This window comes from Mastomys coucha, unplaced genomic scaffold, assembly GCF_008632895.1.
Source record: "Mastomys coucha isolate ucsf_1 unplaced genomic scaffold, UCSF_Mcou_1 pScaffold9, whole genome shotgun sequence".
NCBI lineage: Eukaryota > Metazoa > Chordata > Mammalia > Rodentia > Muridae > Mastomys > Mastomys coucha.
The window spans coordinates 63,539,113-63,560,918 of NW_022196915.1; the positions used below are offsets into that span (position 1 = coordinate 63,539,113).

At 38.3% G+C, this 21,806-nt stretch overlaps 1 protein-coding gene and 1 non-coding gene across 3 annotated transcripts in view; one reads left to right on the forward strand and one right to left on the reverse strand.

The window, feature by feature from the left end:
• Ccdc122 (coiled-coil domain containing 122) overlaps positions 1-21,806 on the forward strand; it is a 49,267-nt gene that overhangs the window by 14,008 nt on the left and 13,453 nt on the right. The window contains exons 2-5 of one of the 2 annotated variants that reach the window (XM_031361393.1): positions 902-995; positions 1,917-2,050; positions 14,258-14,656; positions 15,376-15,492. In XM_031361393.1, the coding sequence (XP_031217253.1) occupies positions 950-995; positions 1,917-2,050; positions 14,258-14,656; positions 15,376-15,492 (696 nt within the window). In that variant the 5' untranslated portion in view covers positions 902-949. Of the gene's footprint in view, positions 1-901; positions 996-1,916; positions 2,051-8,784; positions 8,888-14,257; positions 14,657-15,375; positions 15,493-21,806 lie in introns of those variants that run through there. The other variant, XM_031361394.1, reaches the window with a different exon arrangement.
• LOC116085493 lies at positions 10,069-10,212 on the reverse strand. Its single transcript, XR_004116597.1, has one exon. It is a non-coding gene; the product is annotated as a small nucleolar RNA SNORA48 (small nucleolar RNA).

Sequence of the window (21,806 nt, forward strand, 5' to 3'; positions counted from 1 at the left end):
TTTTTGTTTTGTTTTGTCATGCAAAGTTTGGAATCCCCTTAGTATAGGTAAGATTTACAGCATCTATAAAAACCTTGGCTTTTGCTAACAAGTAGTCAACTGACTAGAAAATTCTTCAGGTACAAATGTTAAATAGAAGGTGATAACTTCCAATCTCAATGGAATTTGTTGACATTGAATCCACTTATTTCATCATAAGAACTTGAATCATTTCCTTTGGAGAGGCAAATTCTGATGCTGTTTTTTACTAAGACCTGCGACATTCCTGTCCTGTGACCTTGCCACTCTTGTGCTAGTGTGGTTTTTTTCTCTTCCTCTTTGATGGAACAAGGTCTCTGCCTTCATCTTGTCAGTTGCTCCTAAATAAAAGATAGACAAATAGGCTTCCAAACCTACTCAGGACCAGGACCTGCCATGGTCAAAATAACCCTGGACATACATTTTTAGATGTTCTTGGAATAATTTCTTCCATGTGCTGGTTAAATCTATTACAACACAGTACTCGACATTCCTACTGCTAAACCATAATAACTACCCAATATATATCAGGTATTTTATATATGTGTGTTTGTGTATGCACATGCATATGTGTGTAACACACACATATACGCACACATGCACATATATCACATTTAATTATTACCTTGGCCCTGTGGAGCTTCACAGGTGAAGACACTGAAGATAAATGAAAAAGCTTCCTCAAGGTCCTAATGGCTGAAAAGCAAAGCTAAAAATTAAATATAGTTTTTCTTTCCTTCCTAAATCTCCTTCCTTATGGGTAGTAGTGGTGAGCACTCCTTGATTATTCTTATAATGTATTTAACAACTGTCAGGATTATGAATATGTGACAGGAGAAAAGAAAAATAGAAAGATTATCAATATAGCTACATTGTTTTGTAGGAGAAAAGAAAGCAAACCAATCCAGGGAAAAGAATTACCAGACAAAGAATGTCAGGAAACTCAGAAAGGAAGAATGAAGTCACTCCTACAAAAGGTAAGGAGGCGTCTTAACTGAACACATGAGAGGATGATCTTAGCTAAGCAGCTGGATGCTCAGGAGCAGGGATGGAAAGGAATGGAAGGATCCTAGGGAGTAAGATCGGTAGCAAGTGAGAGGAGAAGGACACAGTCATAGTTCATCAGGAATAACCACATAGAGGGCTCATATGTGTTATGTAACACTTAAAACATAGAACTACACAACTAAGGAATACTGATAGTGTGTGTGTGTGTGTGTGTGTGTGTGTGTGTGTGTGTGTGTGTGCATGTGCACGGGGTCTTCCCCATCATAGAGCGCACCAATTGGTTATCCAGCACTAAGTAGTCAGTCTTGAGAACATATGGGCAAGCTACATTATAGAGACTGAGAAGAATGCACTCATGTATTTAGTAATATATATGTGTATGTGTGTGATGCTTGTGTATGCATATATGTATGTGTGTATATATGTGTGTAACAAAAATTAATAGGAAAAGGCCATAAATTGGAGAAAAAGAGCAAGAGGGGAATATGGGAAGACTTGGAGAAAGTTTGAGTTGTAATTTCAAAAAGTAAGTGATTTTGAAAGTCAGGACCAATCATATTGAAAAACAATGAACTATAACTGGTTTTCACTTACTGTGGAAGCACTGTAATTATAATATATGTGCAAGAGGTCTAGATTAAGAAATTCAGACAATCACATTCACTCCATCCTATAAAGAACTGGTAGCACACTGAGGTGAGCAACCTTGCAGTGGAATTTCTATTGTCTTGTTCTTGATTTTCTTTAGAGCCTAAGAAGGAGACTGTCAGTCCTAAACTTAGTTATTTATAAGAAAAAAATCAAGTTTGTAATGAATTTGTAGAAAGAAACATGACTTTCTTAAAATCTCTTCATTTAATTTTTATTAAATGCCTTTTTCCTTTGTCTAGCTGTGGTTAAGGAAGACACATCTGCATTAACTGACACATCTGCATTAACTGATGTTGTAGAGCAAGTTGCAAAACAACAACAGTCACAAACATCAGAAATAGAAAAACATAAAAAAATTCTGTTCCATTTGCAGGTAATGTATTAAATGCCTTTTTTATTGAGCTGTAACTTATGAAGAAAATACAGATGACAGTTCAGTCAGTGCTGTGCTTGACTCACTGTCAACGTCTAGTGCATTGGGGTTCCTGGGTAGGATGGCAGTAATCAGGACACAGGGGATGCAGAGTAACTGGGAACCACTGCATGCGTTATTGAATTCTCCAGCATCTTTTATAGGCAAGCAGAATAAAGATTTCTCACAGCTTCTAATTCTCAACAACTTCTGTTTCTCAAACAATAGTTCATCTAGGTTTAAGGTGACCTAGGCCTCTTGCAGACTGAGAAATATGTCTGTGGTTCAACTCTTTTAAGTGTTGCTTAGTTTAATTAAAACAAAAGATTTTTCTCACGAGAAAATGGTCATGAAGGCCACCTCCTCAGGCTGCAGCTTACTTCACAGAACATCAGAATTCTCTGCTGAGAAAGTGTGCTTTCTCAGTGTCCCAGTATGCTGGGATTCACAGACACCCTTCAGTCACAGAGGAGCTAGCAGGCCATTTCTCTACAACATACACCAGCAAGAGAACCTGAGTTTGTTAGCCATGGCCCATGTAACAAAGCCGGGGATGTTGACATGTGCCTTGGGGTGTGGAGAAAGGCCCATCCCTGTGGCTTACTAGCTATCCAACCTAGCCTACTTGGCAAGCTCCAAGCCACTGAGAGACCCTGTCTCATAAAATAAAGTAGATGGTGCTTGAGGAAGAACAGGAGAGGCTGTCCTAAAGGTTTCACATATATGTACATACATACATGCATGTTCACAGACACAGGAGACACACAGACACAGACACACAGACACACATAGAAACACACACACATACACCAGCACCACCATAAAGAAAAGCATAGTATTAGGAGGTTCATTTTAAATTAGTATTTATTCCCTAAAATTTCTGTTCTTCCACAGTAGTCTATATGGATGATTTGGGTTTATAGACTATCTTACACTCCCATATGGTGTCATTGCAACTACATTGTCATCATGGCTGTAGTGTAAGTACATAAAATCCAGCACATCACATAGAATCATTTAAATTCATCCCTGTGGTGTTTCCCCCATAAAGCCATACATTGGAGAAATTAGTAAAACCATATAATCCAGGAAAGCTATGGCATTTGAGCAATTAGTTGTCAGTAAATACTTCAGGTAGCTTTTCTCTATGTTCCTTCCTCTTCTTGATGGTCTCTCATCATTCTACGAGGAACATGGGAGCCATCTTGGTCTTGCATGAAGCAAAATTGAAAGTAACTACATTCTATGAATGTGTTTAGAAAAAGGAAGCCATATTTGTAAAGACATTATTAAATAGATCACAGAAGTGAAGAGTAGGCTCTGGAGTTGAACTATCCTGCTCACAAGGCTGATTTGCATATTTAGCTCTACAATTGAATTTGCCATTGCCTTTTCCTTCTCTTTTGTAAAATGGAGAAGATAACTGAGTATGACTGTAAGGGGTTTGTATTAGAACAAACTTGTAATTCTATGTGAGGTATCATTTTGGGGGACACAGTGGACAGTAGGACTTGATTTTGACATTTACTTAAGTATTAGCATATTCATAGATAAATGGTGATAATTTTGTTAATGTAGTATAGATTGTTTGTAAATATTCTCCTTATGTTAGTCACTCCTAAAACTATATTTGAAAAATAGGATATAATACAAAGCAATGTCTTTTTTTAAAGTAAAACTTCAGAAATTTTTTATTTATGCCGAGAACCTATTTTTGAGTAAAAATTTTACAAAACATTGTTTTTACTCTTGCATTGCTTGTGCTCTGTTGGGGAGGAAGACAGAAAAAAAATCAAACAAATAACTGCATGATACATGGCATCATCAACATTAGAAGACTAGAGAAGTGATCTTTCAAAGTCACGCTGTAAAGGACAGCTGGAGTATTGACTACCCAGGGCGAGCTTATAGAGAGAGGGGTTGAGGGCTAAGATTCCAGAGAGTCCATGGAGGCTTGACATAGCACTGGGGCATTCACAGCACTCGAGGTACTTGGGAAACAGCACAGCATAGGGAAGGTTTTGAGAAATGGTGGAAGCTATTCAATGATAAGAGACTTGTATTTAATTCTGAGTTGGTAAGATCTGCATGGATTTTAAAGCAAAGATTCAATTAAAAACTTTGTTTGTTATAGAAAGAAAATTCTAGAGTCTATAAAAAGTACTTGTTTCAACATCTATTTGTGACAAAAACTCACAGCAAATTAGGAATAGACGACAATTTCCTCAATCTAAAGGAAAAGAACATCTGTGTAAGAACAACCATATGCCCAAGGCTGAAATACCAAGTGTTTCCCTCCAGTGATCAGAAACAAAGCAAGAAGTTTGCTTTTGTTTTATTCAAAGTGGTATCAGTAATTCAAAGCTTCTTCATGTAAGAAGAAAAAGAAACAGAATGTATCTAGACAGAATGAAATAAACTTTTTAAAAAGTTATACTTGGCATAGCTACCTTTAGAAAAATGCTAAAGAATACTGAACATGCTATTAACAAGAATAAGTGGACATTAATAGAATACTAAGATTAATATTTAAAAACTATATGTATATCTATTTATGGTCAAGAAATTATCAGAAATTAAGGAAAAAACCCACCATTTATGATGGCACCAAAACTCTGCTGTTAAGAAGAGATGAACTTGGCAAATGGTCAAACAAGCCACAAATGGATGAAAAAAGTTAAAGACTTAAAAAATAGAAAGCTGTACTGTTTTCATAAATCACTAAAATGTTAGCTCTCGTATTTTATTTATTTTATCCATATAGTGAAAACAATCCTAAGCAAAAGTTCTACTTCAGTTTTTTTCTGTGACCAGTTGATCCTAAAATTGGGTAGAAAGACAACTTAAAACTGGCCAAAGCAGCTTTGAAGAACAGTGTTGGAATTCTTATACTGTCTGGACTACTTTCCAGCGCTGAGAGCCAATTTTCTAATCATCCAAATATTAACTAGATCTAAACAATTTGGTTTAATTCTGACACTGCCTGATGTTAGCATCAGCCCTCACATATACACATTAACCATTACATAATAATGATAATACATAGATGATAGATAGATAGATAGATAGATAGATAGATAGATAGATAGATAGATAGATAAAATTTAAAACTCAAAATTCATCAAATTGTAAAATATAAAGTTTTGGAATTTACTGACCTTGTTTTTATCTCAATGAGATAGGACAGAGGGAGAAAAGGAGAAGTGGTGGAAGCAGTGCATTTCTAGTTTAAGTGTGGAAATAGACCAGAGAAAATGCTAAAGCTAGTAAAAATATTATGTTCTATTCCATTAACTTAAGAAAGAAAATAGGTGGCCCAATTGGGGGAAATGTGTCTCCATATACAAAGTTAACATGCTGTTGTCATTGATAACTTGATTGTGGCTGACAGCCATTTTCTTATGTATGTGCCTATCATTTTATAAACATTTGCTGAGCTGCTGCGTTGTGACGGCACTCTCTTAAGAGGAAGATGGTGGTAAAGAATAAGATAGGGCCTTGCAGTCACAGTGCTTGCTTTCTAGTTGGAGGAGGAAAACAGTTAAAGAAGAGATACAGCTGACGTGTTTCAAAGGAAATGTGGTAGGGTGATTAAGACTTTGAGAGTACTGGGGAGACGAGTAGTTACCTCTTGTTTTGATTTAAGCAAGGCTGTCCTGAGGAATAAGAACAGCTGAGTGGGAATAGTAAGGGGACAGAGGATTTTAAACAATTTTTGTTTATTATGATTGCATGTTTGCATGACATGTGGATTCAGGCACACACATGCTACAGTGTATGTATGGAGGTCAGAGAATAACTTGGTGAGTCTCCTGTCATCTTCCAAATGAGTTCATGTTATCATACTTTTGGTGGCCTGGGGCAAAAAATTTTGTGGTAGATGGATCAATAGTTAGAAATGTTCTTCAGTGGGAAGGAACTGGGCATCATGAGTAAACAGAAGGATGCTGGAAGACAAGAGTGCAGTAAGTGAGTAGAGAGGTCGCACAGGGATTAGGACCAGTGCATACATGGCTTTATACGGCCTTCTCAGGGATATGGCAGGACACCAAGAGAGGAGATTGAGTGGGGAAGCATGTCACATGCTTTATGTTTTAAAAAAATTCTCTTCCTACACATGGGATGTAGTTGGTGACGAGGGGCAGAGTGGAAATAAGATGAGTTTGAAGCCAGGCTGTACCACATATGACAAAGATTTGCTAGAAATACATTTGAGGTATTTATGTATCTGTTTGTTTATTTTTTTATTAGTGCTGGGGATTGAGCCCAGAGCCTAATGTATGTTATACAAATGGTCTACCACTCAACTTCATCCTATCCCTAAATTTTAGATTTTATCTTGGTGTGTCAGTCATCACAAGGTGGAAAGTAGGTTGTAGAGGTAAAGAGAAAGACTGAGGGATGACCTCTGAACTTTTGACTACCTGAGTGAAAATGGTACAGGAGGACTGTGAGGCAAGGGCGTGGTGTGCTGTGTACTTGCTGAATACGGTAGCTGCGATGACTCCACCGGGAAAGCAACAAAAGAGTCTCACATAGAAGGCTTGAGTTGGAGTTCACTGGCTTACTGTAATGCCATCCTTCCAACACTTCTAGTTGATTTAAAGGGAATGGCTGTCTATGACCATGAACCTGTGACTCTCCTAATAAGGCTCATTCTGAACAGCAAGTTCATGTTAGCTTTTTTCAATGAACCTGTTTTCTTTTGTAATTTATGATCGTTATTATGTATTCTCATTGTGCTGGACACATTTCCATCCCTTGAGCCTGACTTTGGTCATATGACTATCTACTTGGACTACCAAGTGAGTCAAGCAAAGGCTTAGGAAAGTTCTTACATAGTCATACTTCCACTTTTTTGTGTTTGCTGTTGGGAGAAGTAATGTAGCTCTGCAGCTTAATGCCTATAAGATGAAGCCAAGACACCCCAGCGAGGCCAATCAAAGCCAGCCTGAATTGTTCAAGCAGCCAACGCTCATTTAAAACAAGAATCAGTCATTTCCTTCATCCACTCTACCTCTTCCCTCTCAAGTTGTTTCTTCTCTTCCCCAGTCAGTCCACATTTCTGCTTTCTCTTTACATGCATTTCATTGTCTTCTCTATTTCCCACCTCTCTTAGGATATCTTCTTCCTCTCTCATGATCCTCTTTCTAGTTTCACAACCTACACACACACACACACACACACACTCTCGCACACATGCATGTACACACACGCACACATGCACACTCTTTCCCCATACAAGAGAAAATGTGTCTTGTCTTTCTGAAACTAGTTTATTTCTCTCAATACAATGGTTTCCAGTTGCATACATTTTCCTGAAAATGTCATGATTGAAGTTTTCTGTATTGCTGCATACAGTCCTATTGTGTGTGTGTACTATATTTTGTTATCCAGTTACCTGATAGACATGTAGGCTGGTTCCACTTCCTGACTACTGCGGTAAGTATAGCTCTAAACATGAGTGTGCAGTTTAGATTACTTCAGGAATGACCAGGAGAGCGGTGTAGCTGGTTCAGTCACAGCTCTACTTGCAGAGCTCTTTCAGAACTACATGCTGACTCTAGAGTGGCTGTGCAAGTTGACATTCTCTTTAGCAGAGAATAAGCTCTCATCTTTCCCTGTGTCCTCCCCAGTGTTTGTTTTTGTTTTACTGGTCAGAACCATTCTGACCGAGATGATATGGAATCCAAAAGAAATACTAATTTGCAGTTCCCTGATGACTAATGATGATGAATATTTTTTTTTCCTGCGGATCTATTGGCCATCTGTATTTCTTGTTTAGAGAACTGTCTATTCATGTCATACACCCATTTATTGATTTGGGTTTTTGATATTTAATCTTTGCAATTCTTTCTATGTCCTCAACATTAATCCTCATCCGATGTTGAGTTGGAAAAGACTATTTTCCCCTTCAGTTTGTTGATGACTATTGCCTTTGCACTGAAGAAGCATCTTAATTTCATTCAGTCTCCTGTCAATCCTTGGAATTATTTCCTGGGTTACTAGAAACCTAGTCAGAAAAATCCTTGTCTATGCCTACATCCTTGTGTGTGTGTGTGTGTGTGTGTGTGTGTGTGTGTGTGTGTGTATGTGTGTGTGTGTGTGTGTATCAAGGGGTATATGTACACATGGTGGCCAGAAGTAAACATCAGTTGTCTTCCCACAGTAATTTTTCTCCTTATATTTTGAGACAGGGTCTCTCAACAAATGTGGAGGTCACCAACTTGGCTAAGCTGGCTAGTTGGCCAGCTCTAGAGATTTGCTCGTCTTTGTCCCAATCCTACCCCAGAGCTGGGTTTTCACTGTAGGATTATTTTACTTTGTGTTAAAGGTTTATTGCTAGGTATTTAAATTTTTTAATTTTTTTTGATTCTTTGTGAGTTTCATATCATGCACCCCAGTCCTGCTTATCTCCCCATTGTCTCCTCATATCTGTCCTATGCCCTTGCAACCTCCTCCTCAAAATAACACAGACATACACACACACACACACACACACACACACACACACACACACACACACCCTAAACCAAAGTATGGAAAACATCCTGGATGCTGGAGTGTATCACAGTGTGTCCCACAGTATATCTTTCTGTCCACACACTCTCACTTGCAAATGCTCATTGCAGTGGGTCATTGGTCTGTGTGAAATTCTGGCATCTGTAACAGCATCAATATTGGATCTTCACCAGGACTCCTCCTAGTTATCCGGTTGCTCTGTGTCATGGAGGTCCTGCAGCTTTGGAACAACAGGACTGGCCCTTTCATATGCCCTGACTGTTCACAAATGATTGGGTGAGTTGTCTCAAAGCCCCAGATCTGGGCCTGGGTGGTAACTGAGCTGGTCAGCATACTGGCTCTCTCTTATCCACACTACCAGGGCAAGCTCTCCAGTACTGCTCTGGCTGGGCCACCCAGTGCAGTCATCGGCAGGAGGCAGGGTCAGCTCTCTTGTTCTTTTTCCCTTGGGGCCAGCTCACCCACACCCATGCCTCCAGAGCCACTTCTACTACGCTGTCTAGTAAAAGCACAGGCCCCATTCTCCCTAGTAAGGCAGCCTGTGAGAGGATAAGCAGAGTTCACCCACTTTCACACCACCATCAGGGCCAGCTCAGGTGAGCTACTCTCCTGAGTGCTACAGTTGGCAAGGGATAAGGCTAGCTCACTTGCTCTCATGACCCCAGGGGCAGATTTCCCAACTGCCACAGGTGATATGGGGCAGTGGAGGGGAGGGCATCACCCCCACCCCCACGCCTCCTCAAGGCAGATGAGTGTCAAGGCCAGCTCTTCCTTGCTCTTGTTCTCAGGGCTGGCTCACCCATGCCTCCTCCCCTTGACCAGGGCCAGCAATACTGTGTTGCCCAGGAGCAGTGCAGGACCCACTCTTCTGAGTGCTGTCAGCAGTGAGAGATGGGGCCATGTCTCCTGAGTGCTGCATCCAATGAGGGCCAGCATTAGTTCTGTATAGACCTGGACATCCAGGTGGTCCCTGCCACCCAGTCCAGGGGCATGCCCATGTTCTTTAATGCAAATATGAGCCATGGACATGGACACTGACCCATGTCATTGCATAGGCAGAGACTCAGACATGTCTCTTAGAGTCAGCTGGAACTGGAACCTCACCATGGCCCTGGTGATAGGGCTGGCCACTTACAACAGGCTACTTCTCTCCACCCTCAAGCCTCCAATTCCATCTTTCTTCATAATGGTCAAGCTGCTTTACTTGTCTTTCTCTCCCATCTGATCATCACATACTCACATAATTTGGTGGCACCAACTGCAGGCTGGCCATGTGGCTGGTGGTCCCCTGGGCGATATCTGTTAGTCACGCTGCGTGGCAAGTCATCAAGCAGGTGTCTATGGCCTGCCTGTGCCATGCACTGGAGAGCAGGTCTGTGGGTGGCATGGCATCTGTAGTTCTCTGTCTGTCTTCCTCCTTCTGCACTGCACTGCCTGGGTTTTATTTGATTTGATTTTTATGAGTTCTAGGCATGAAACAGCTTTGGCCACCAAGCCAGGCATCAAGCTAAGATGAACATAGGACTGCCACTGCTCTGCCCCTGACTAACAGTAAGAATGCCGCCACCAACCAGGTGTCTCTTTGTCCATTGGTGGGGGCAGGAGGAGTGTTCCTAGGTATTTTTAAGCTATTGTGAATAAAAGTTTTGTCTTTGATATCTTTCTTGGTGCATTTGTTATAGTTAAAAAGGTACTAGTCTTTGTATAATGTTTTTTTTTTTTTATTGCCTTGCTATTTTACTGGAAGTACTTATCAGCTTTAAGAGTTTTCTGGTAGAATCTTTAGGTTCTTTCAGATGCATTATGACAGATCATGTCATTTACAAATAAGGGTAATCTGACTTCTCCCTTTCCAGTATGTCTATTTCCCTCCCCACCTCTCTCTCCTTACTGTTTAGCTAAGACTGATCATTGTGTAGAATAGGTGTGCAAAGAGGGGGCTGGAGAGATGGCTCTGCAGTTAACAAAGCATACCGCTCTTGCAGAGGACCAGTGTGCAGTGCCCAGAACCCAGGTCAGATAGCTCACAACTATTTGATTAGCTTCAGGGAAGCTATGCCTTTTTGCTTCCATGAATAGTGCACCTGTCTGGACCTGGCGTTTTCATTGTGGAAAGTTTTCTTTATTGCTGCTTTAATCTCAGTGATAATTATGGATCTGTTTAGACTTTATATCTATCCATAGTTTAATTTTGATAGGTCATCTATATCTAGAAATTTATTCATTTCTTCCATATATTCCAGCTTCTTGCATATGAATTTCAAGATACTCCTTAGTGATAACCCATATTTTATTGCTTTATGTGGCAATCTCTCCCTTTCATCTATGATTTTGTTGATTTATGTATCCTCTCATTGTTTTTATGTATTTATTTGTGAAAGTGTGTGTATCTACACTGGTGTCCTATTGTGGAGGTCAGTGGACAACTTACAGGAATCCATTCCCTCTTTTCACTTTAATTTCTGAAGATCAAATTCAAGTTGTGAGGCTTGGCAGTGAGCACCTCTACTTGCTGAGCTATCTTGCTAGCCCATATCATTTTTGTTGCTGTTGATGTTAGTTTAGCTAAGAATTTGTCAATATTATTTATTTTTCAAAGAGCCAGTTTTGTAAGTAGTTTTGTAAGAGTTTTCTTTTCAACTCCATTTATGTCATGATCTTTATTATTTCCTGCCATCTGCTGCTTTTAAGTTTAGATTGTTCTTGATTTTTCAAGGACATTGAGGTGCATCATTAAGTTATTATTTCAGATATTTTAAATTGTTTTACATAGATATTCATTATAAATATTCCTCTTAGTTGCCTTAGCTTTATCCCAAAGGTTCTAGTAAGCCGTGCTTTTGTTTCACTTCTGTATTAGTTACTTTTCTATAATAAGATATCAGGATCCGAGGCCACTTACAGCAGGAAGGGTTTACTTTGGATTACAGTTCCAGAGGGAGAGCCCATAATGGCTATGGGGAGTGACATCTGGGAAGTATGGCAGGAAGCCGAGACATCTCATCCTCAACCAAAACGTAGACGCAGAGAGCAAACTGTGGAGAGAGGCTATTACGTCTCAAATCCTGGCTTCAGTGATGCACTTCTCCAGCAAGGTCATACCACCTCCCCTAAAGCCCCTGAGTAGGGGACCAAGTGTGTAAGTGCCTGAGCCTATGGACCCTTTATTATTCAAATCAGCACAATTCAACCCAAGGCACTTTTCAGTTGTTCTCTGGTTTCTCTACTGACTCACTCATCATTCAGAACTGCACAATTTAATCTCTGTGTACCTCCGTTCCCTTTATATAGTTTGTTATTTGTTAGCTCTGATTAGATACAATGACTTATTTTGATTTTTTTGTATTTGGTAAGACTTAATTTGTGTCCTTGGATATGGGCTGTTTTAGAGAAGATTTGATGAGCTGCTAAGAAGAATTGTGTTCAGTGTCTCTTGGATGGATATTTACTTGAACTCTGTTGATTTTTAGTTTAGATGACTTAAATAGAGAGATTTTACATAACTCACCACTGCTGTAGCAGTACTCATCTGACATTTTATGCCCATTATAGAAGCCTCAATGTTTGATGTATATGTACCTAAATTATTTTGTCTTCCTCATGTATTTTTCCTTTTATTAATATGTGTGGTCTTCATTTTTTCCTAGATAATTTTGGCTCAAAGTCTACTTTATCATGTACCAGAATAGATATGCCAATTTCTTTTCAGTTTCTGTTTGTTTGTAGATTATTTTCCTATTTTTTTGACCCTTGGTATGGGTGCCCTTACCAGTAAAGTATTTTTCTTGAAGACAACAGAAAGTTGTATCTAGTTTTCAGTCAGATAGCCCGAGTTCTTTTACTGGTAAATTGAGGTCACTTACATTTAAGGTTATTATAGAAAGATGCTTACTAATTCCAACAATTTTCTTGGTTAGTTTTATGGCTAGTTGGATAATTGTTTGTACTTCCCATTCTTTTAGAACCAGAGGGTGACTAGTTTCTTGGATTGAGCATGATGGATTCCTTTGCTTAGCTGTCCCTCTTCAGAAATTCATTCTTCCCTGTGTTCTCATTATCAAGACTGCCTTTCTTCCTTTTCTTTGCATAATATTCCTTTGAATATCTGTGGAGTAGTGGGCTGGTGGTCATACTCTGCCTTAATTTGTGCTTGTTTTTGAAACATATTTATCTTTCAATTTGAAAAAGGTTTTGCTAGATATAACATCCTTACCAACTTCTATTTTTATTGACTAAACTTTAGATCTATTTATATTATTAAAAAGACATGCCTCATATATTTATTGATTTAGCAAATACAATGAAAATTACAAACCACAGGATCAAATATTCCTAGGTTCAGTCAAGATCCCACAGTCTGTTGCCTTTCCGGTTTAACATCTCTGAGCTTCAGTTTTACCCTTTGTACAGTAGCGGTAATAATGGTAACTCTTGAGGGCTTTAGCAGCTCCCTGGAGCCTTCCTTCTTTCCTTTTTCCCTTTTACATGGGTAGCCTGTATCAGAAGTATACTTAGCTTCACATGGGACAGTTTAGTTTTCCTTCTTCAGAAATGCCAAGGCATATCCCTTGTTTAAGAGGACTTAGAGTGTATTTCCCGTTAAAAGCCATTTGGCAAAGAAGTACAACCCCAAGCATAAGAGCAAGCCTAACCAAAATTAGCAGAACCATCAGGCAGAGCTCCCTGCTCTCAAGCATAGGCATCACCTAGCAACACCAGCATCTCCCAGGCACATCCATGGTAAATACCACTTTCTTACATGTCACTGAGGTTTTATGGTAGTGGCAAGTGATAACTGATACAAATAGAAAGAAGTTTGGAAGGGAGGAAGGAAAGTCTGATTGGGTACATCATGAATTTGAAGTGGCCCATGGAAGTTGAATATAGAACTTAATAACCACATATAGTCTGTGAACCATCAGCAGAAAATACAATAAAATGGGACCATTTATCTAATTGCTTGATACATATATAGAGAATGATGAGAGAAAATATGATGAGTAAACACCAAGGAAATCCCATATTGGAAGGAGTTGCTGACAACACTGAGAAGAAATAGTAAGAGCTGAGGAAGAAGAGCCAAAGAAAACTGGCCATATGGAAACTAGCTTTTATGAAGGAGGCGTGAGGAAGCAATGACCGATCCCTGCAAGGCAAAGTAGATACCTTTGTATTTATTTTGCAAATGAAGAAGATGACATTGGATGGAGTAATTTAACTGTTTTGTGTGATCATAGAGCTTTGTAAAAATCAGTAAAGACACTGGAAACTAGTCTCTAGGTTACTTAACTCTGGCTATATAATATTTACCATACTGTCTTATTTGAACAAATAATTCTGGTACCTATAAAAGCATTTTAAAGTAACCAAGCATCTCCTTTAAACATAAGGTGCTAAAATTACATAATTTTAATCCTTTAGAATTAGATGAGCAAGTAATAAATATACAACCCTGGGACCCTTTTAAAATTCTAAAATAAGTGTATATTATGCTATTGCATGTCTTCTATTATGAATCTTTTTTCTATATCTATTAAATGTTCATTTTTATGTTGTGACTTCTGATGTGCATTAAGATTTAAAATAATGATTTTCCTCTCAACTTAATCAGTTAATCATTAATGATATTTATGAAATATATTACAGATTGAACTTCATGATCTGGAAAAACAAATAGCGACTACTGCTGAAGAAGCTAAAGAAACAGACAGGCAAATGCGTCAGCAAGATGCTGCCGTGGAGAATTCTAAAGTTCACTGTGGACTCTTAGAAGCTCAAATTGAGTCCTTATATTCAGAAAGTTTAAAGCTTAGGTTTGATACAGAAACAGCCCAAGAAAAATTTGATGAACAAATGATAAAATATAATGCATATTATATAAAAATAAAAGCTTATAAAGATAATTTAGGAGAGATAAAAAACCAATGTTCATTTATGACTGAACTCTATAAAAAACGAGATCTCATCAAAAATCTAAAGACAATGAAAGAAAATCTTATGGAAAGTCTCCAAGATTCACAAGGGAACTGTACAATACAAATACAGGTTTGAAGTGATGCTTATCAAACCCTTTTCTGTTTTTATAAGTATACCTAGTAAATAATAATCAAATTAATAAAAATGTACAGTTCTACATTCAGAAACTATTTTCACAATTTTTAAAACTTAAGTAAGTACATATAGCAATCAGATATATAAGTTAAATAGCAATTTCCTGAATTTATAGATGCTTAAAGGAGATATTTACAGATCATCTGTGGGTTTATAAATATATATGGTCAAAATCACAGTGAACAATTAATCTAAAAGGTTCAGTGTCTAGCTTCTATTCTGAAGAATGCTGACCAAATCAGTTCATGTGATTAATGCACACAAGCTGAATTCATAATTGCATGTTGCATATCTTTGTATTCCTCTTACTATTCCCTGAGGACCACAAGGAAAGAAACTTAAAATACCTACCACTCCTGGCTAGAGCACTAAAAAGTATCCTGTGCACTATTGTCGGGGCTGGGGTGGGGTGGGAGGGGGATCAGCACAGCTGCTGCTCATCTTTGGGTTTATTTTGTTTTCAGTTTGTGTTTAAAGTCCAGGTTTGCTTTGTGCAAACAGTGGTTCTTTATCTTGTATAGGTATAGAAGCAATGTTCTAATCCTATTTTCCAAATTTAAAATTTGATTTTGCTAGTTTCCATATATTAAGAAAGTAATGAAAAAGTCTTGATTCATTTTAACTTGTATCTTTTAAATTTTAAAAATATCCAGGAAGACATTTCCGAGATAAAGAATAAAATTATGACAGTAAAAGAGTCAATCATCGAAAAAACATCTTTTCTTGAAGAAGAGAAAAAGACACATGAAAAATTAAGAAAAGAAATAGAGGTGAGTCTTAATTATCTATATTTAAATATTTCATGAGATCATGTCTTAAACTTATGCTATATTTGTTTTACTCTTGTTTTTCAAAACAGCTAGGGAACAAGAAAGAACTTGATTAAATGTATGCTATTAAAATATAACAAGAGATAACACTCCATTAAAACATGTGAAAGTATTCAAACAAAGCAAGCATGCATATAAGTCTGGTCTATACCAGGCATGAAGCATACCTATAATCCTAGCACCCAGGAGAATAGAGTTTGAAGCCCATCTATAAAGCAATATCTGGTTAAAAAAAGACATCTGGCTGAGAATTCTCTGGAATTCTTCCTGGTCTCCGGTATCTAATTAATGGCTGTAGAGCAGAGGCTTAGATGGTTTAAAGGATGGCCACTCTAGACACTGGAATCTTGAAACCAGACTAAAGGGCAGTAAAGAGCATTGCTGTTTACCATTTCTTGATTTGATATTTGCAACATTCAAGAGTCAAGTTTAAAAACAACTATAGATAAAATGAAAATGAAGTTAGGTTCTTGCTGATCATGCCAGCATTTGGGATACTAAGGCAGAAGGATTGCCACAAGTTAGAAGCCAGTCCAGGCTGTAGAGTGAGACTCTGTCTCCAAACCAAAATAAAGCAGTAATGAAAACAAAAGGGAAACCTATTCCTAATGTTCCAGAGCTGCTGCTGTTAGTGGCAAATACAAAGTATCTTTTACCTTTAATACAGTTTAGAAAATGAAATGTTTACTTTAACTTGTTTGTAACTAATTTGGCATGATATGAAAATATCTAAATAATTTGAAGATTAAAAAGTCTTTACATACTTTCAGTACATAAAGCACTGATTTTTATCTTATAGTTTAGTAGGTATTCGAATTAGATTAGGCATTTTGTTTATTTTTGTTCTATTATATTTTTTATCTATTATTTGTATAATAGTTTATTAAAATGTTATAAGGAAGTACATGAGTGGTATGAAAATAGAAAAGCAATTAATGAAACAGAGAAGAGATCTAGAGGTAGTCCCCATGTATGGATGGTAGACGTGAAATAAGCTGGACTCCAGTGGGAGGGCTCAGCAGCTGAGGGTGCTTGCTGCTGAGCCCAGTGACCTGAATGCAGGTTATCCTCTGACCTCTGCACATGTGCCATTGTGGCATGCACTCGCCCACACATATGCATCATGGCATAGCACACTGCACCATGCCCTCCCCCTCCAAACACAAATAAACACAACATTGGCTAACTATGTGGAGAGTGCTAGACAGAATTCCTATCTCATACTACCTATACATGCTCTCTTAAGAGTATTCAAGAAATACAAGAACAATTTTAATTCTGTTAAACATTTTAGAAGACAAAAATACCTTCATAAACTCTTTGGTTAAGTATTTTTACTTTCATAGCAATAGAGAAGACACTAGCTCTTAGAAATATTTGTAAGACATATAAATGAGGAGAGAAAAACAAGGACATGTCAAACAAATGGAAATCCATGAGTATGTGACATAAAAATACTTAATTATTTAGCATGTATATTTAAACAACAACCAAACATCAGCAAACAATAAATGAGTGTTTACTTCAACAAATTTTTTTTGTATTTTCTTTTTAAACAATATTTTATTTTATTTTCAAATGACCTTAAAGTTTAGGTTTCCAGTATGATTTGCATATGCATTTCATTTTGGATGGCCAACCTTCCTTCTTCCTCCCTTATCTCCACCCCCTTCCCCACTGTGCACTTTCACCCCAGGAATCCCCTTTACTTTGTTTTCTTGTCTCCCCATGACTCCATTAAAGGCTCCTCTCTCCAGGCTCATGGCCCCTTTCTAATTTCCTGACTTTTATATTTGTCCTCACCTTGAGATACATAATTAACAGTTAAAGGCTAGGATCAATGAATGGAAGATAAAGTCTGGTATTTGTCATTTGGAGCTTGGATTATATCACTTAATGATAATTTTTCCAGTTCTATATATTGACCATCAATGTCATAATTTCACCTTTCTTATTTAACTTAATAAAATTTCATTGTGTATATATACCACATTACACTATTAATTCATATGTTCTGAGACATCTGTTTCTTCATCATTATGATAAGGAGTAGTGATAAACATGGCTGTACAAATCTCTGCAATAGGATGAGCCCTGTGCCTGTGGCCAGGGATGATACTCTTGGTCATATAGAAGCTCTATATAGCTCTATATAGTGGCTATATAACATAAGCTGTATTTCTGCCAGCAATAAATAAGGGCTCCTCTTTTCCATAGCCTCTCTATTGTTTCCTGCTTTTTCTTCTCTTGATATCATTTGACTGGGGTAAGATGGTATGTCAGAGGAGTTTTAATTTGCATTTCCATGATGGCTACAGACACTGAACATGTTTAAAAATATTTATTGGCCATATATTTATTGGCAATAACAGAACTCTCCAAGCAGGACTGGAGAGATAGTTCAGGGATTGAGAGCTTGGATTGCTTTTATGGAGGATCTGAGGGTGGTTCCCAGCACCCATGTCATCTCTCAACTGCTTGTTGCTTTCAGCTCCAGCGAGATAATGTCTTAAAAAATTATTAATCAATAGAAAGTACAAATGTTGACTATTAATTTTTATTATTATTATTATCATTATTATTATTACTACTACTACTACTACTACTACTACTACTACTACTACTACTACTGTTGGATTATTTGTTGGTTCCTAATATTTTCAAAAAACTATATAGGATATATACTTTAATTGCTATAAAGCTGCCAACAATATTGCGGCTACACCTTAATCTCTATCACCCTACTATAACTAATGAACATTTAACCAGTTTCATTATTAAAGAACTGTTGGAGTAAACCATACTAGTAAGGCCTTTTCCACCAGGATTTAGTGCTGGGAATTATAAAGTCTAGGCCCTGTGACTTCCTCTTAATAATTAAATGACATTGACTTGTTAGTAATATACTTTCTCTTAATAGTTATGAACAAAAATGTCCTGCATTTGAAATAATTTTATACTCTTTTCTAAACTTACTTCCTCATGATGTTATTTGGGTCAATACTAAATTTGGCCTTACAAGGAACCTCACATTTTCATATTACTTCCTTACAAAGCTATGTCTGTAATTTGAACTGCATATGTGAACGAAGTTCCAAGGTCCTCAATTGGAAACAAAGTTAGAATGTTGATGAGCTGAGATTTCAGCATCCCCTCTTAAGAGAAGTTTTCAGCTATTGTGGCGCCCTAGTAGTAAAGACAACTGTATTTCACCTCACTGTGCCCAAATACATGATAGAACCAACTTAAAGGAGGAAGAGTTTATTTTTGCCTCCCAGTTCAGAGGGTATGGTCCTCTGTGCTGGCTATTCCTGACTGTCAACTTGACTACATCTGGAATGAACTACAATCCAGAAATGGAGGGCACACCTGGGCCCCAGATCTTGAGGGTGGAAGACAGGCTTCTGACCAAGATCTTGGCATAGAGATCTTGAGGCATAGTGGCCATGAAAAGCTTAGGCCCAGGCAAGGTAGTACATACCTTTAATCCCAGGAAACTGAGGCAGGCAGATCTCTGAGTTCAAGGCCAGCCTAGGACAAAGCAAGTTCCAGATCCAGGTGTGGTGGTGCACTCCTTTAATCTGGGCCATACCTTCTGTTGGAGACCAACATAAAGACTTTGGAAGAAGGAAGATTCACTCTTATCCACTTGTTTGCACTTACTTGCCAGCACATCTGTTGGAACCTACTTCTGCAGATTCCAGCTTATACAGAAGACCAGGTGAAACCTCATGGGACTGAGAAACTATTAGATTCTTGGGCTTCCCATTCACAGCTGCCCATTGTTGGGTTAGTTGGACTGCAAAGTCATTACAATAAATTCACTTACTATAGAGAGACATTCCACAAGCTCTGTGACTCTAGAGAACCCTGACTAATACATCCTTCATGACAGGGAAGTCACAGCAGGGTTAATAGCATTAGGAACATGCAGTTGACACTCCTCACATCTTGCCTGCAGACTAGATACAGAGAGCTCCCGCTGGAGGGGTGGCAAGGCTGAAACTCTCTAAGCCTACCCTGTGCCAACCAGGTAGCATCCATGCTCAAAATGTCCTACAGTTTCTCAAAACAATGTCATGAGCTCAGGAACAAATATTCAAACACATGAGCCTGTGAGGACATTTTACATTCAAATTATGACATCCATAATGATAACTGAGACAATAGCTGGTCTAAAGACCTAAACCTCAGGACAAGTATTAAAATCTTACAAATTCAGATGGTCACCAATAGTTTAATTGAATTTAGAACAGAACTCAATACATTCAGAAAAAATAATAAAATTCAGAGTTTGCAACATGTGACTCCTATTTGTTAATAGACAGTAGTAGACATGAAGAAAGAGAAAATGGTCCACTTGTAGCTAGAGGAATATGTAAGTGCTGAGAATACAGTTCTGCTTGTCTCAGAAGTTGCTAGAGAGTGAGAACTGCCGTTAAGCATTCTACAGGGGAAAAGTCAGTGTCCTGATGGATATGATGAGCAGAGGAGACCTATCAAGTAACAGAACCACACAGAAATCAGAATAGACAAGAGAAATTATTGAAATGAAAAATACAGAGTGGAATTAATAGCAGATTAAACAGAACAGAAGGCAAATTTTTCTCCAGTCTAGAACACAGTTCAAGTCACTGGTCAGAGCACCGAGAGAAAGAGGAGTGCAAAGATAAAGAAACTGAAACAGCCCAGAGACCTTGGCAGCACATTAAACAGTTGGACATCTGTATACTTTTAGTTCCAGAAACAAAAAGAGATAAAAAATATTTGAAGAAATATTGGCCAAGAATCTAAACATGGATAAAGTATATCTTGAAGATTTAAGAAACTCAATAAATGCTAAGCAGGATAAATAGAGTACAAAGAATCTGAGGTCATTAAAGTTATTAAAACTAAATACAAAGAACAGACTTTACAGCAGGCATAAAACCATTAGCTACACAGAAATGATGATAATTGATTTTTAAAGTCAAAAACATTGATGGCTAGTAAACAACAGAAAGCATATTGAAGTATTAAAATGAAAAAAACTATTGATTAAGAATTTTATATTTTATGAAATGCTTTTTCTTAAGTAAAGGTGAAATAATAAATTTTTCAAATAAGCAAAAGCTGATAAACCTTGTTTCTAGTATATTTTCACTAAGAAATGCTAAATAGCATCCTTTTCCCTATTAACTAATTAATTAATTAATTTTACATCTTGATTGCTGCACCTCTCCTTCCAGTCCCCTTCTTACATAGACCCTTCCCACAACATCCTTTTCCCCTTCTTCTCTGAGAGGGTGGAGTCCCCTCCCCCCAGTATCACCTGACCCTGGAACATCAAGTCTCTGCAGGGATAGATGCATCCTCTCCTACTGAAGCCAGACAAGGCAGCCCAGTTAGAGGAATGGGATCCATAGACAGGCCCCTGCTCCAGTTGTGTAGAGAGTGCCTAAGTCTAGCCCATGTAAGCTCTCTGGTTGCTGGTTCAGTCTCTGAGAGCCCCAAAGGTCCAGGTTAATTGACTCTGTTGGTCTTCCTGTGGAGTTCCTATCTTCTCCTTCTCCCAACTCTTCCTTACTATTATGTGAGCTCCCTCCAATGTTTGGTTGTGGGTCTCTCCATCTGTTTCAATCAGCTGCTAGGTGGAGCCTCTCAGACAATAGTTATGATTGGCTCCTGTCTACAAACATAACAGTACCTACCATTCATAGAATCAGGGATTGGTGGTTGGCGTAAGTTGGGCCAGTTATTAGTTGGCCATTCCCTTGGTCTCTGCTCCATCTTTGTCCCTGCATTTCTTGTAGACAGGACAAATTTTGAGCCAAAAGTTTTGTGGGTGGGTTGGTGTCCTTATCCCTCCACTGGGGGTCCTGTCTGGCTACAGGAGATGGCCACTTCTGGTTCCATATCCCCATTGCTAGGAGTCTCAGTTAAAGTCACTTCATAGACTCCTGAGAGCCTCGCCTATCCCAGGTGTCTGGTATGTCCTAAATATGCTCCCCCAACACTGTTACTCCAGCCAGCCACCAACTTCCATTCATTCTCCTGGCGCTTGGCCCTCTTATCCCTCCCCACACTTGATCCTGAACATACTCGATCCCATCCCTCTTCCCTTCCCCTCTCCCACCAGTTCCCTCTCTCCATCTGCCTCCTATGACTATTTTATTCTCCCTTCTCCGTGACATTCAAGCATCCTTCTTGCTTAGCTTCTTTGGGTCTGTAGAGTGAAGCATGGGTATTCTGTACTTTTTGGCTAATATCCACTT